The sequence below is a fragment of the Caretta caretta genome, chromosome 8 (assembly GCF_965140235.1).
Source record: "Caretta caretta isolate rCarCar2 chromosome 8, rCarCar1.hap1, whole genome shotgun sequence".
Classification (NCBI taxonomy): Eukaryota; Metazoa; Chordata; order Testudines; family Cheloniidae; genus Caretta; species Caretta caretta.
The window spans coordinates 37,220,518-37,234,178 of NC_134213.1; the positions used below are offsets into that span (position 1 = coordinate 37,220,518).

Consider the following 13,661-nt stretch of genomic DNA (forward strand, 5'->3'; position numbering starts at 1 on the left):
GATCAAATCTCTATGGCTTCCTCTCTTGCTGCATAGTATTGCACATGGATTCTATATATGCAGCAATAGTATCATGCAAAATAAGTTAGAGGATCAAGACGCAGCACACAGAGAACAAACATGCATCTTAAAACAATGTACAATAAACTATTGTCTCATAAGAAGAATCTATGCCAGACTGCTTATGCCCTTTTTCAAGTGATGAGAGGAGACCAGCACAGTTTAGACTCTTCATAATAGCATAGGATTGATTTGGACCACTAAACTTCTCAACAGATTTGGATTCGCCATCACTAAAGATTCCACTTCTCAAATGCATAACCAAATGGTTAACTTTCAGTAGACACCTGCAACTTAGCAATCAGCATGTGCAGGATTTTTGTCCAATTGAAGGAGATAGGCAGGTTTGGATTCAACTGTCACAAATCCAGCATTAAGCCTTCTCAATCTCAGTAAATAGAACAAGAACAAGAAGGTACTCCTATTGTTTTTAATCATCTCTGCTATCAGATAGTCAGAGAATAATGAAGTTAAACAGTGAAATAGAGATTATTTCCCTATAAACTGTTTAAATAAAGTCCCTAACACATTACTGAGTTTTATTTTGAAGGGCACATATACACACTATCATGGACAGGACACTTAATCCCCTTGCGGTGTGGGGTGGGTCCCCTTCACTTGACAGCACTCTTTATCTGTTGTCAGTCATTCCTGTGTAACTGGCTGGTTCTTTTCCCACATGGCTTGTATTATCTCAAGTATAGAAAGGGTTGATTACTAACTTCTACATTCACCTCTCTTGTCAGTTTTCTGAGTATCTACAGTGTCTCTTTTCCACAATCTTTCATGTCACTCATGCTTTAACTTGGGCTGCTTATGTTAAACTTCAGTTTTCAGGGACAGTGTGTGTTGGCCCTGAAGAGAATGTCTCACCATTGACATTCAGATTGTTCTTCTGTTGTCTTTTCAACTTCATGTTCTCTAATTCTTCTTTTCAGAGACCAGTTATCCTCTCATTATGGCTCATAAGGCTATTTGATTCAGTATTTATTGCATATAATTGATTTTTGTCTTATTTGTGAGTGATAAGAATCCCATTTCAACATGTTACAATTTAGAAGATTCAGATATAGGCTATTCACCGTATGGTGGTTTAACTAAGAGATTCCTCCATTCTTGTATCACCATATGATTGTATTCTCAGCGTTCTTTTTCTGAGAAATGGCAGCCTTTTGAACAGTGTGTATTGGAGAAAATTTGGTGCAAATGATTTGTTTGGAAGTAATGAAACTGAACAAAGCTAGAAGTCAGGAAACTTTCCAGTGAGATCTATGAAATTGTGAGGGTGGCGGTGTGGTCTTAGTGACCTTTTCCAATGTAATTCACTAACCAAGTAGATTCATTTGGACCTTTTCGAGAAATTTGCTGAAAATACACTGGTGGGGATTTATATAGAATATTCATTAAAATTAATAGAGCAGTCTGAATCCTGAAGATGAAAATTTCAGCCACTAAAACTCTTGGTTGATATGTTTTGCCAGTATGTATAGCACTTTTCTTAATACCCTTTTTATAACAGGAGCATGAATCTGAAGGTGGAAGAACACCGCTAATGAAGGCTGCAAGAGCTGGTCATTTATGCACTGTACAGTTTCTTATTAGCAAAGGTAAAATATTAGTACCAACTTGTGTCTGAAATGTCACTTAACAGTTCTGTTAAACTTTTATGTTTATGGCTTTAATACCTACTAGAATAGAGTTTTTCCTTATGTCCTGTATTAGGTTTATGGGGGTATGTGGTAAATGCTCATTTGTGGTGGGATGATTTTTATTTCAGTTAACTCACATTATACAGGTGATTGCTCACTTTTGAGTACAGAAATACTTTGTTACTGAAAATACTTTCCAAGGAATTGTGGAGATTAATAAGGCAAAAATGTCAGTCAGTACGTGGTTAGATAGTATTTCTTAACACTTTATTCTAAAAATGTTTTGCAGTCAACTGTTGCCCGGAAGTACTCCTGGTTTAAAAAATAAATATAGCCCCTTATTATGACAGACTTGTGATTCTTCCTTGGAATATAAAAATATATCTTCTAACAGTTATTTTAAGTGTATGGATACCCTCCCTTTGTTCACTTGCACTGCAGTATTACTGTACATCTTTTTACGAAAGGATTAGGAATCTAGCTGCAAACTCAGTTTATCTAAGAAATCATCCTATTTTCACTTCTGAAATGTCTTTGCCATTATGTTGTCCTCATTCTGATTTTTTTATTGTAATTAACTTGCATCCTGGATCTGAAATTCTATAATAGATACACTCTCAAAATCAGAAAATACACCAGGTTTGTTGTTTAGAATTTAAACGTGAAGAAATGCCTGCTAATTCTGCATGAGGTGTTTTCTTCATAGGTGCCAATGTTAATAGGGCTACTGCTAATAATGACCACACAGTGGTGTCGTTGGCATGTGCGGGGGGCCACCTTGCAGTTGTTGAGCTCCTCCTGGCTCATGGTGCAGATCCTACTCATCGACTTAAGGTATTCAATTTAAATTACTCATTGTGATTTTAATATACTCACCTTCCATAATTGCTTATCCTTATACATTACTTGAAACTAAAGTACTGCAGAGTTGACTTTAATTAAAAGCCAAGGCTGGGCAACTTTAAACTTAATTTCACAGAAAAATCTCTTCACTTTTATATAGCACAGAGGATAGAAGAGCTCACCTTACTGTTGCATTTTCTATCTCCAAACTTTCACCCCAGGATGGCTCAACAATGCTTATTGAAGCTGCAAAGGGTGGACATACAAATGTTGTTTCTTACTTACTGGATTACCCAAACAATGTTCTGTCAGTTCCTACTGCAGACATGTCTCAGCTCACACCACCTTCTCAGGATCAGTCTCAGGTAAGACATAAAGAAAAGTGTAATTAAACATACATTTCCACAACAGAAAATAAACCTTTCTAGTAAACTTGTCTTTTTATGCAAACAAAGTTTAGTGGAAGTAAAAGATTAGTGACATTGATTTTTATAAGTTACATATTTAGAAACTCTTATCAAAAGGGGGCATGAATGAAGCTTTGTTTACCTAGGAGTTCCTGAAAAATACACATATATCATCCATCTTACTTTTAATAATTTCTATTCCCTAATAAGCCAGTCCAGATACAGCATTTCTAGGCGACTGTTGCACTTGATTGAAGTTACTCAGCCTTTACCCTCTTGCCTCAGCACTCATAAAGCCATGTGGTAATGCACTGGAAACACTGATGCTTGTTTTCCTTAAGTATTGGTATCTTGCGTAAAGTGAAAGGCAGCTTATTGCATGTACCTGGGATTTTCAAAGTGGCCCAAGGGAACTAGATATTCAGTGGGAGTTGGCCACCAAACTCCCTAAGAATTCCAGGAAAACCCCAGCCTACAAAGAGAACCAAGAATTAGTTGATAGAGAGAATACAGTTAGGAGAAGAAAAGACACCGATAAAATGCAAAAAGAGAAGGAGTACTTGTGGCACCTTAGAGACTAACAAATTTATTTGAGCATAAGCGTATAATGCAGTTACATTCAGAGTTTCAAAAGCTACGTATATAATGTCTAGGCTAATACTGTGTTCTAAGTACTTCCAAAAACTGGCAACATAAAGTTTAACATAAAGTAGTTTAAAAGGCAAGAGTTTTTATTTAAAGAAAACCACACAAGTGCTGTGACTGCACTAGTTACTACATATACAAGTACAGTGTATGATGAAGTTTCACTGAGCAATGTCTGCCCTCAGTAATGGCTCTAATATTAAGTGGAGGTGGTCACTTTTTAAAATTTGATAGCTTCTATTTAAAAACAAAACAAACAAACAAAACAAAACACTTTCCCAAAAGTGTTTGGATGGCAGGATCTAATAGGCCAGTAAAGTACTACTTTGGATCAACAAGTGAAGAATTACAACTCCAATACGAAGTATTGTATCGCAGTTCATTACTGTTTTTCACATGCCCGCTTTCTTGCATAAGATTTGAAAAGGAGGTAACTAATGGAATTCTGATCTGTGGTCTTGTACCAGATACCAAGTTATCTGTGTGCATAATTTCCTAACTTCTAACTTCATCTGATGAAGTGAGCTGTAGCTCACGTAAGCTTATGCTCAAATAAATTGGTTAGTCTCTAAGGTGCCACAAGTACTCCTTTTCTTTTTGCGAATACAGACTAACACGGCTGCTACTCTGAAACCTAACTTCTTTTGTGGCTACTGGGTCCTTTATATTCCTCAAAATCCTTGGGACTCACTAACTCATGAGGCAGTTTAATTTCCCATCTTTCTGGGTATGGAATATTGGATAGTACAAGAACAAGTAAATGCAGTGACTTAACCACTTTGGAGGTAGAAGAGGGGAAAGAGGATGGTTAACTTTGCAGTTAGTATGAAACGTTACTTTTGGAATTTGGTATGTTAAGGGATAACATGCAGCACACAGTTGGAGGCTGAGTGGAAGGGAATGTGTGCAAACAAATGTGCTTCTGGATTAAGTTATTACACTCTTATCCATTGAAAACTAAAACTGAGACAAGTTCTTTCTGAGTTGATTTTTTAGGTTCCACGTGTACCAATGCATGCACTTGCCATGGTTGTACCTCCCCAGGAACCTGATAGAGCTCCTCAAGAGAATTCTCCTCCACTCTTGGGAGTACAGAAAGGTCAGTATGTGGCCACTTGAATGTATCTTGTTTTAGCAGGATTGGGGGAAGCTTTATTATAGTACTTCCGAAACTAACGTATAGGTCAGTCCTCACTTATCAATCCTTAAACACTTGTAATACAAGATGTAGTTCTAACAGGAGCACAATGTTCTCTGTAATGTGTAATTCATATTTTATTATTTCATTGTGTAGTATAGAACATTAACATTGGTTACAGATCATGCTTATTGAAAAAATTACTTGAAGAAAATGATCAATTATTGAATTTCCATTTGAACAGTGTATTAGTGTGGGTGCGACTTAACAAAGACTAAGTACTGTACACTGATCATTCTAAAATAGTTGTAATTCTTCTCCATATAGTCATTGCATCAGCCCATTTTCTGCTTAAACTAGTGACATGAGTTACATATTGCCAAAACAATTAACTGCAAAGCTACTTGTAGGATAGTGCCCAGTTTGTTATGGTTGTGTCAGGGTTTTCATTCTAAGCAAGGCTAAACTCATTTTCACAAAGAAAATGGTATTGTTTTCAATAGTTAAATGGCAAAAGTCATGGGTCATCCTTTTGGAAATGGATTCCGTGTTGAAATCTTTTTTTTCTGTTTAAGCTAGTTCAGTGAGAGAGAAGTATCTCTTGTGGAGAGCTCCAGATGGAGGCCATTTAGGCCTAATAGCTCTAGAGTTATTTTGGGGGGGAAGTAGGGAGGGTTTGGGAAAGGATTTTAAAATATCAAAATAGGAATGTTAAGGTTGCAGTAGATGGGAACCATATTGGCTAGGTATTAGTCTTGTTTAACTTTTGAGTGCAGGAAGGAGCTCAGTACCTCAATGACAGACACAACACAGGAAACTGACTAGAATAGAAATGTGAAAAACTAAGATTGAATATGCAACCCTAATTCTCCATTCTGTGCAAATGTGATATGTATTGATTATCTTTACATAAGTTGTATTTGAGAAATAATGTTATCGTAGTTTGTTTCCCTCCTACTTTAGAATATGTATAGCAGACCTGGCCTAGTGGATTGAAACCAGACTGGGACTCAGGAGACCTGGGCTTTCTTCCCAGCTTTGCCACTGGTCTGCAGGGTGACTTTGGGCAAGTTGTGTCCCCTCTCTGTGACTCAGTTTCACCATTTGTAAAATAGGGACCTCCTTTATAAAGCACTTTGAGATTGGATGATGAAAAGCACAGTATCAGAGCTAGGAGGCATTGTCCTTACGATTTATGATGTCTAAATAGAAATATATACCGGCATAGATAAATTTACAGCTAAATTAAGTATTAATGATCAGTAGTGCTTCAGTGATAAATATTTCTGTAAAAACATCACCAGTCCTCTTAATTGGCATATGGAAACACATGTTTGCATCTGATGGACAGTTTGGTTTTCATTTTAATTATCTGAGAAATTTGATAATATACTGATTCAGAGCAGTACTATTTAGGCTTTACTTCTCTGCACAACCTTTTTAAATGAAATTTTAAAATTTGGATGCAATTTAAGAATAGATCACATGAGAAAATAAAAATTAGTTATGTTTATACAAAACATGCAGACAGGGGGAGAGAAGCATATTGTCAATGCATCTCAGGTATTTCTCTGAGCAGCAGCATGTTGCTGGTATTGTTGTTCAGAAGTGTATGGGTCCCCAAAAGAAAACATGCAATTTTTAGAGAAATTCTTCATAGGTTCTGATGAAACTAAAGTACATAATATCTTTGAGGGAAAAAATATACTTTAAAATGAACGTAGTGTGTGTAACCTCTTAAGTGTATCTAAGGTTGTAGAAAAAATTATGTTTTGTGTTAAATAAGTAGGTGGTCATATAAATATTCTATCCTGCATATATACAGTATTTAGCTCTTGTATAGCATGGGCTGGAGTAAGAGTTGTGTATTAATCTGTAACATTTTCACTCCCTAACTTTTGACAGATTATGTAGCGTTAATGTTGCATTAAAAATTTTTTGTGTGGATTCTTTTGCTGGGGTGCAGGCAGTGCATTTGTAGTAGAGGGTACAATGAGAGGCATATTCATTATTCCTGTGAAGAAAAATTTAGTGACTTGGTCAAGCTTTTAGGTCACAACATTCACTTGCAATAGGAAAATAGACTTTTATGTCCAAAAAGCTTTGACCAGGTCTCTCATGAGGTTTACACAAACTCTAAACCAGCTACTTCAAAATGAGAGGGGTGTTGTTTTTCTCATTTGTATATCCACTAACTCCAGCTCTACCCATTTTTTATAATCAATGTATTAAACTTTTGCAGCAAATATTATAGCAACACTTTTCATAATGAGGAGTTAGCAAATTAAATGTTGGACTAGCGAAATCAAATTATTCGCTGTCTTTTTGGCTTGAAGTGGACTCTTACTAGGACTTTAAAAAGCGGTTTGATTTAGGTCTCAGTGGCAAATTACCAGGCTAGAGATGTAGGAGGAAGAGTAAGGTTTAACATCTAATAACCATTGTATAATTAAATTATTTTGACAAATATCAAATTGTAACAGCAATATTTAGGAGAAAATTAACACAGGTGAAAAAAGTGAGAACTGGCAAAAAGGAAATGGAAAATGTTCAGATAAGTATGCTTCGTCTGGGTAGAAACCTGATGAGCAAGAATGTAAAGAATAATCAAGTAGAGTAAAAAGGAAGGGTCCACAATCTTCAGAGGAGTACGTACTATAGCTTTTAACAGATATGGTGATAGGTGCATTAGAAATATTTAGATAAATTTTTTGAGAAAACGAATTAAGGTCAATCACAAATGAGTTATAAGCCCTAATTTCATCCCGTTTAAGTTTTGAAGAGGAAATATTTTGGACTGAATTTTTATAGGTGGTGGTGCGCTGAAAGACAATCATTTTTACTTAATTTGAAGAAAGCATTAGAAATCAAAGAATTTGGGAGAAAATTGCATATTACCACTTCTAGTCTCTTTGGGTGTCTATTACTCATCTAATTTACCCACATAAAACTTAAACTGCAGTTTTTAATTCCTGGTGCAAATGAGTCATTTCAAATGTTGAAGTACAAGAGTTTTTGTGAGCTGTAGTACATTGGTTGATGTCTGCCACTGTCCTCAACCATATGGAATGGGAACTAGATAGTGGTAATAAGGAATACTGACACAACCAGAGGAGGTTTGCCTTTAGCTACAGTGGTGGGGACTGTACATCTGGAGCTGAAGGACCCACACTCTGACTATGCATCAGCTTAAGTCCTCACTGGCTATGGTGTATGCTGCAGTGATGACTGTGAAATCCTAGGTGGTCATGGATCTTTTACACAATGAATGGCAGGCTATGCGTGTGGTGGTGATGCAGAATTGCAGTGACTTGATACGCTGCTCTCTGGAACAGTCTTGCAAAATTGTCATGAAAGTTTATCAGCCAGATAAATAATCAATTCTAATTCCGAGCTTGATGGAAAAAATAACTAGTTTCTTCCCTCATGAAAAAATACTGTCCTGCAGTAAGGAGGCAGATAAAATTTGGCCAGGCTGACCTAATGGGGGATCTTTAAATAGTCTTTAACAGTAGTTTATTTAGTACCTTTTAATAAACAACTGTTTTCCTGACATGGTGTCAGGATTAAGCTACTAGACTTTCTGTTTTAGCCCAGAGAACTTTCTATTCATTCCCCTGCAAATGTAACCTATTAGTCTCATTATACTTGTACTATTGTATAGGCTGCACCAGCTGTCAGTCCCTAGCAGATGTAATTCTCAACCTCACAATATATATACCTAACCCTCCTTCTGTTATTTTGAGTACAGGCTTAGATGTAGATTTTTTTAAAACAAAGGCAATTTCCTCTCTTCCCACTTGCAAAAAAGTTAATTTAATGTTAAATTATTGCTACTTTATAAAAAGCTGTCAGAAGATGCTATAGTTCAAAAAATCATAGCAAAGTTTAGAAAGATATAAAGCTATGAATTTGATCATTATTCTGTTAATTTGTAAATGCAACCCAGTGTTTAAGAAAGGGACCTTTAAATTCTCTTCTGCACTCTAAATATTACTCATAGAACAAAAATATGCTAAGTTAATTTTCCATGGAATATAGTCAGTGAATGTTATGATCTCACCCTTTATATATTTTCAAAATTTTTAATTTAAAAATGTCAACTATGAATTTTTTAAAATGATACTCCAAAAATGTGTAGGTAGTCCTTGGAAAAGCAAATTTCTTAGCTTTAAAAAAAATCAAAATATTTCAGTTCTCTCTAGTACTAAACAATGTTTAAGAAGTTATGAACAAATCTGAAATTAGATTATATTTTTGAATTTAAATTGGCAACTATGTAGGATTTTGCTAAGTAAAAGTTCCACTTCATAATATGTAGTTTGGAATTATTGCATTACAAATGAACTAATATTAATATTGACAAACTTAACTGAGACTATCCAGATTTATCAACGTTTTATCACTATCCTTCCATTGTTTTTTGAGATGGGAAATGGTTTAGCAACTTTCACTGGGTTCTCTCCTGCTCTTGATCAGTGAGTACAGAAGGGGGACAGCAGAATGCTGTTTAAGACAAGTAGTCTTCCACCAACGCTTCTGTATTAAATTAGAGGAATGCTACAAACAGTTATACCAATGTATATTCTCTTCCTGAAGCTACATGCCACGAGCAGATGCAGAGTTTTTGAAAGTCAGGAAATTGAGCCGAAGCTACATAAATATCTATACTTTGACCACTATCTGCTGTCCTTCCCCAGAGACATCTTTACATCCTCGCACTGTAAATCAAGAGTTCTTTATGAGCCTCTTATCCTCATACTGTGCTAACCATCCAACCCGTATGCAGACCTTCCCAGCCAGAATCTCCTTTGATTTATTCTCCCATTGCAGTAGAGTTACACTAGTATCTCCTCTTTTACATTGCACAGAGATCTATCCAGTCCATCCCACAATCCCAGTGTAGTCGAGACCGCTATTTTGACAACTTACACTTTAATATATTCCATAATCATTCATCTCAATTCTCAATACCAACATAGGCAACAACTTACTTTTATTTACACTCCATAGATGCTAGAAATACTGCTGCTCTTACCTCAGTTGCCTTTTTGTTTGAGACCCCACCAACCACATGTAAACTAGATATTCACCCTAATCCCGTCCACTCTATGCATACTGGTCATAGATCCAGAGTACCTCACATATTAAAACAATCTGGCAGGGGTCTAGCCTGTTTAGTTCACATAGGCAGCTGGAGAAGTAATATATTTGGTAGGCAAAATACTGTATGACTGCCACCTTAAAGGATCTTTCATTAGGCTTTAAATGCATGTTCAGAATTATTCAGCGTTAACACTTTAAAAGTGAGTTAGAAAAATATCTATTTTTTGTGCCCAGCTAATCTTTGGTTGCCAAAAGTAAACATCCATACTTGTTACTAATGTACAGAGTAGAACCTATAGTTTAGTTTATAGATTCCTGGTTTATAATTAAAAGAATTAATTTAGGAGAATAATCAGAGTAAAGAAACAAAGGAGGAGACTGACAAGTTTTTTTTCATAGATTTATAAGCAAAACTACATTGTAATTTTAAATTCTGTAGTCAATTCTATTACATCTGTGCAATGGGTAAATTACTAGTATGCATTCCGTGGGGGTTCACTGAAGTAGCAACTAAGAGTGAAAGATAAACCCACCAAAATACTCAACTAACTGGGATAAAATGTTTGACAGTTTTGTCTCTCTTGGTGGTAAGGGATCAAGGTGAGAGTAGTGTATTAGTTAGCTACATGTGGAAAAATTGTGTAGGCTCTTAACCATTTTTCTGTTCACTGTTTTTCTGAAAATTTGCCAAAGGTGTCCATGTAGCTGAGTAATCTGTACTGTATATTTTGACACCGGTGTAATTGGTCCAATTCCATTATCACCATGACTTTGAGCTGAGTTCCTTAATAAACTGAACCTCAGCATTATGTGGGATTTTCATGAGTGGTCAGTTTTGACCTAGCTCTGTTTCCTTTGAAGTCGGTGAGAATTTTATCACTGAAGTCAATGGGCAGAGTCAGGCAAGTGCTGAGTGCATTTGAAAATCCAACCCTAAACCTTGGAGACTTTGAATCAGACTAGATTTTTAAATCTCACAAAATCAGAGGAAGGATATCAGAGACTATTCTGTGAAGAAGCCATTAAATAAATTTTTAAAATAATGAACTATGGTTTTATGCTCTCTGAAGTCTGGTCATGCTGAGAAATGGACTGAATCTGACTTTTTATCCTTTTGTACTTATGTTCTAGTTAATATTGAGTGTCTAGATGGTACAGGGATTGACAGTGTATAAATGCAAACATTGTCCAGTAGGTATCTGATCCAGTGAGGAAATATTTCTTAGAGGGTATCTTCTGTCATTCATGCTGGGTTGAGTTCTGATGTATGCAATGATTTCAGTAAGTCAGTAGAAAACTAGCTAGAGTTTTTGGAAATCTGTATTTAACTGCTGTTAACTGGATGGGTGGAAACAAAATCCCAGAATCTTTTGAAACTCAGCAGTTGGTCTTCTAACTTCTGACACTTGCTTAAGTGCAAAGTGATGTTGCACAAGGCTGCCGAGTTGAGAGCTGATCTGGAATATGATCAGATTAGCTAGAAATTACATTTCAACCCCAGTCTATCCCTCTGAAATGACCGATCTTTATAAAGCTAAACAGATAATAGGAACCCAGCCTTTTAGCACTAAGCCAAAAATTCTTGTTCTAGAGCAGTGGTTTTTAAACTGGGTTATCTGGTTCAAAGATGTTTGTGACGCAATGGTGAAGAGTAAAGCATTACACTCTAAAGCATTTCTTGACCAACTAAAATTTTAAAAAGCAAGCTGTTTTCTATATAGCTGTTTCCAAACTTACTGTGTCAGATGTTTCTTTGGGGTAAATATTACCATGATCAAATTTGCAGATGTTACCAGGATCCCTGTAGAGTCTACTATTGCTGTAAAACAGTAGGCTGCCATTTAGGTAAGCAAAAAAATACAGTTCTTAGAGATGTCATTAATATTCTAAAAATCTTTTTCAGAAAAATTGAGATGGTTCTAGAGCTTGGATTTTGAAACAGCAATATAGGGAGAGATCGGTCATCCATTGTAAAAGGAGACACATTCGTTTCTCTGGGCTTGTCTACTCTTACAACACACAAAGCTGCTGTAGCACTTATTGAAGATGCTACCTACGTTGACAGGAGAGCTTCTCCTGACAGCATAGGTACTCCACCTCCTGAGAGGCAGTAGCTATGTCAATGAAAGAAGCTCTCCTGTCCACATAGCTAACTTTGTCACTGAAGGATAAGTTGGTAGTGTAGACCAGGGCTCAGTGTAGGGAATGGCATGCAGATCAGAAATCAGAATTCCAGGAATTTGCCATTACAGTCAGGCATCAAACAATAGGGAAGAAAGATTGTCGTGAATTTCTTGATGGAAATCAAGTCTGTGAAGACAGCAGACATGTCTTGCACCAGTTTGTTTGGAGTGTTGGGATGTAGGAAAACTGTAAAAGAATTGCAAGCTAAATGAGAGGAGAGAAGGATATAAATGAGTTTCAGAACAGTCAAGGTATTGTGTTCAGTGCTTTGGAGTTGTAAGGCAGATTTATATACCTGGAAGATCTGGGGGTAAAACCAAATGGGTTACCTATATAAGTGAATAAGATTTCAATAAAGGGAACACAGAGTTGGTAAGGAGTACTCTGTCAGTTTGAATTCCAGTTTGGGATATATTGAGTTTGGAGGAAATAACATAAGATCCAGTATTTGAAGCAGGTAAAAGGTAAGGCAAGGATTGAAGTAAAGGCTTTTGGTATCCTCTGCATACAAGTGGGTAGTCAAAGTTCAATTCTCAAAAAATAAGTTCAAGAGTGGGATGTGGGTCCTGGAGAAAACCATAGTGGGGAGAGGTCTAAGCAGTGTAGAGCAAATGATGTTACCAGTTGCAAATGAAGAAATTAGCAAATGTTTATGCACCCTGTTCTTAAATATTTATTCTTCTGTTGCTTTTCTTACTTCCACTTTCTTACTATCTGAGCATGTAGACTTAGCAACTTTCTCCCATGTGACTTGAGATTACATCATAGTCATTGACATTTTTGTCTAGCAACAACTGGGATTTCAGTGGCCCTGAACCTTAGTTGCATGCTAAACAAGTCTTGTAAAGAGCAACCAATACCAGTTGCTATGGAGATGAGATTTTTTTTAAATTTTCCCAACTTTCTCTTTGCAGTAGATGTGGCAGTGCTGGCTTTACAAATTATATTGGTAGTACTAAAGTCAGTCTTGTGTTACTATCTATATGGCATTATAGCCTGACTGTAGAGTCAGATTTCAGATGCACAAGTGTTCTTAGTATGCATATTTTTAAAATAACTTACAATAACTGATACTGTAAAACTGAAAAATATAGCAATATAAACAAGTTTTTATAATATGGGAATAAAACTTACAAGTCAAGGATCATGCAAACAAATTACCCCAATTATAGTGACTGTGCTAACTAACCTTTAAAATTCTAATGATTTTATTCATATAATTAAACAATACAACTTAAATAAGGCACTTTGAGTACTTAAGTGGTTCTTTATTTTTTGTGATATGAATAAACTATTGCACAGATATGATTTGGGTTTTGTTTTTACAGCCGTGAATTAGCATACATAGTGTGTGTTCAAAATTGTAACCACTCTTGTTCAGCAACACATCATATGAATCTGCATGTTAAAGCTTTCCAAATAAATTGACATTAACCAATTGAATTTTTAATACTCTCTTTGTACCAAGGTGTCAGATGTCCGCTGATGTCTGTTAAAAATTAATCTTAAAAAGGAAAAGAACATTTTAAATGCTTGACTTAATTCTAGATTGCCTAGCATTTGAGGTTTAAGCCCTGTTAAATCTGTATTTGAAGAGTCAAAGTATGTAACATTGCCTTGATTTTAGGC

At 35.9% G+C, this 13,661-nt stretch overlaps 1 protein-coding gene across 13 annotated transcripts in view; it reads left to right on the forward strand.

Annotated features, from left to right (window-relative positions):
- The window catches only part of ANKHD1 (ankyrin repeat and KH domain containing 1), a 213,748-nt gene that overhangs the window by 145,149 nt on the left and 54,938 nt on the right, over positions 1 to 13,661 (forward strand). For all 13 annotated transcript variants that reach the window (XM_048862541.2, XM_048862545.2, XM_048862543.2 and 10 more), the window contains 4 exons: positions 1,580 to 1,667; positions 2,416 to 2,543; positions 2,774 to 2,917; positions 4,601 to 4,703. In XM_048862541.2, the coding sequence (XP_048718498.1) occupies positions 1,580 to 1,667; positions 2,416 to 2,543; positions 2,774 to 2,917; positions 4,601 to 4,703 (463 nt within the window). The remainder of the gene's footprint in view (positions 1 to 1,579; positions 1,668 to 2,415; positions 2,544 to 2,773; positions 2,918 to 4,600; positions 4,704 to 13,661) is intronic.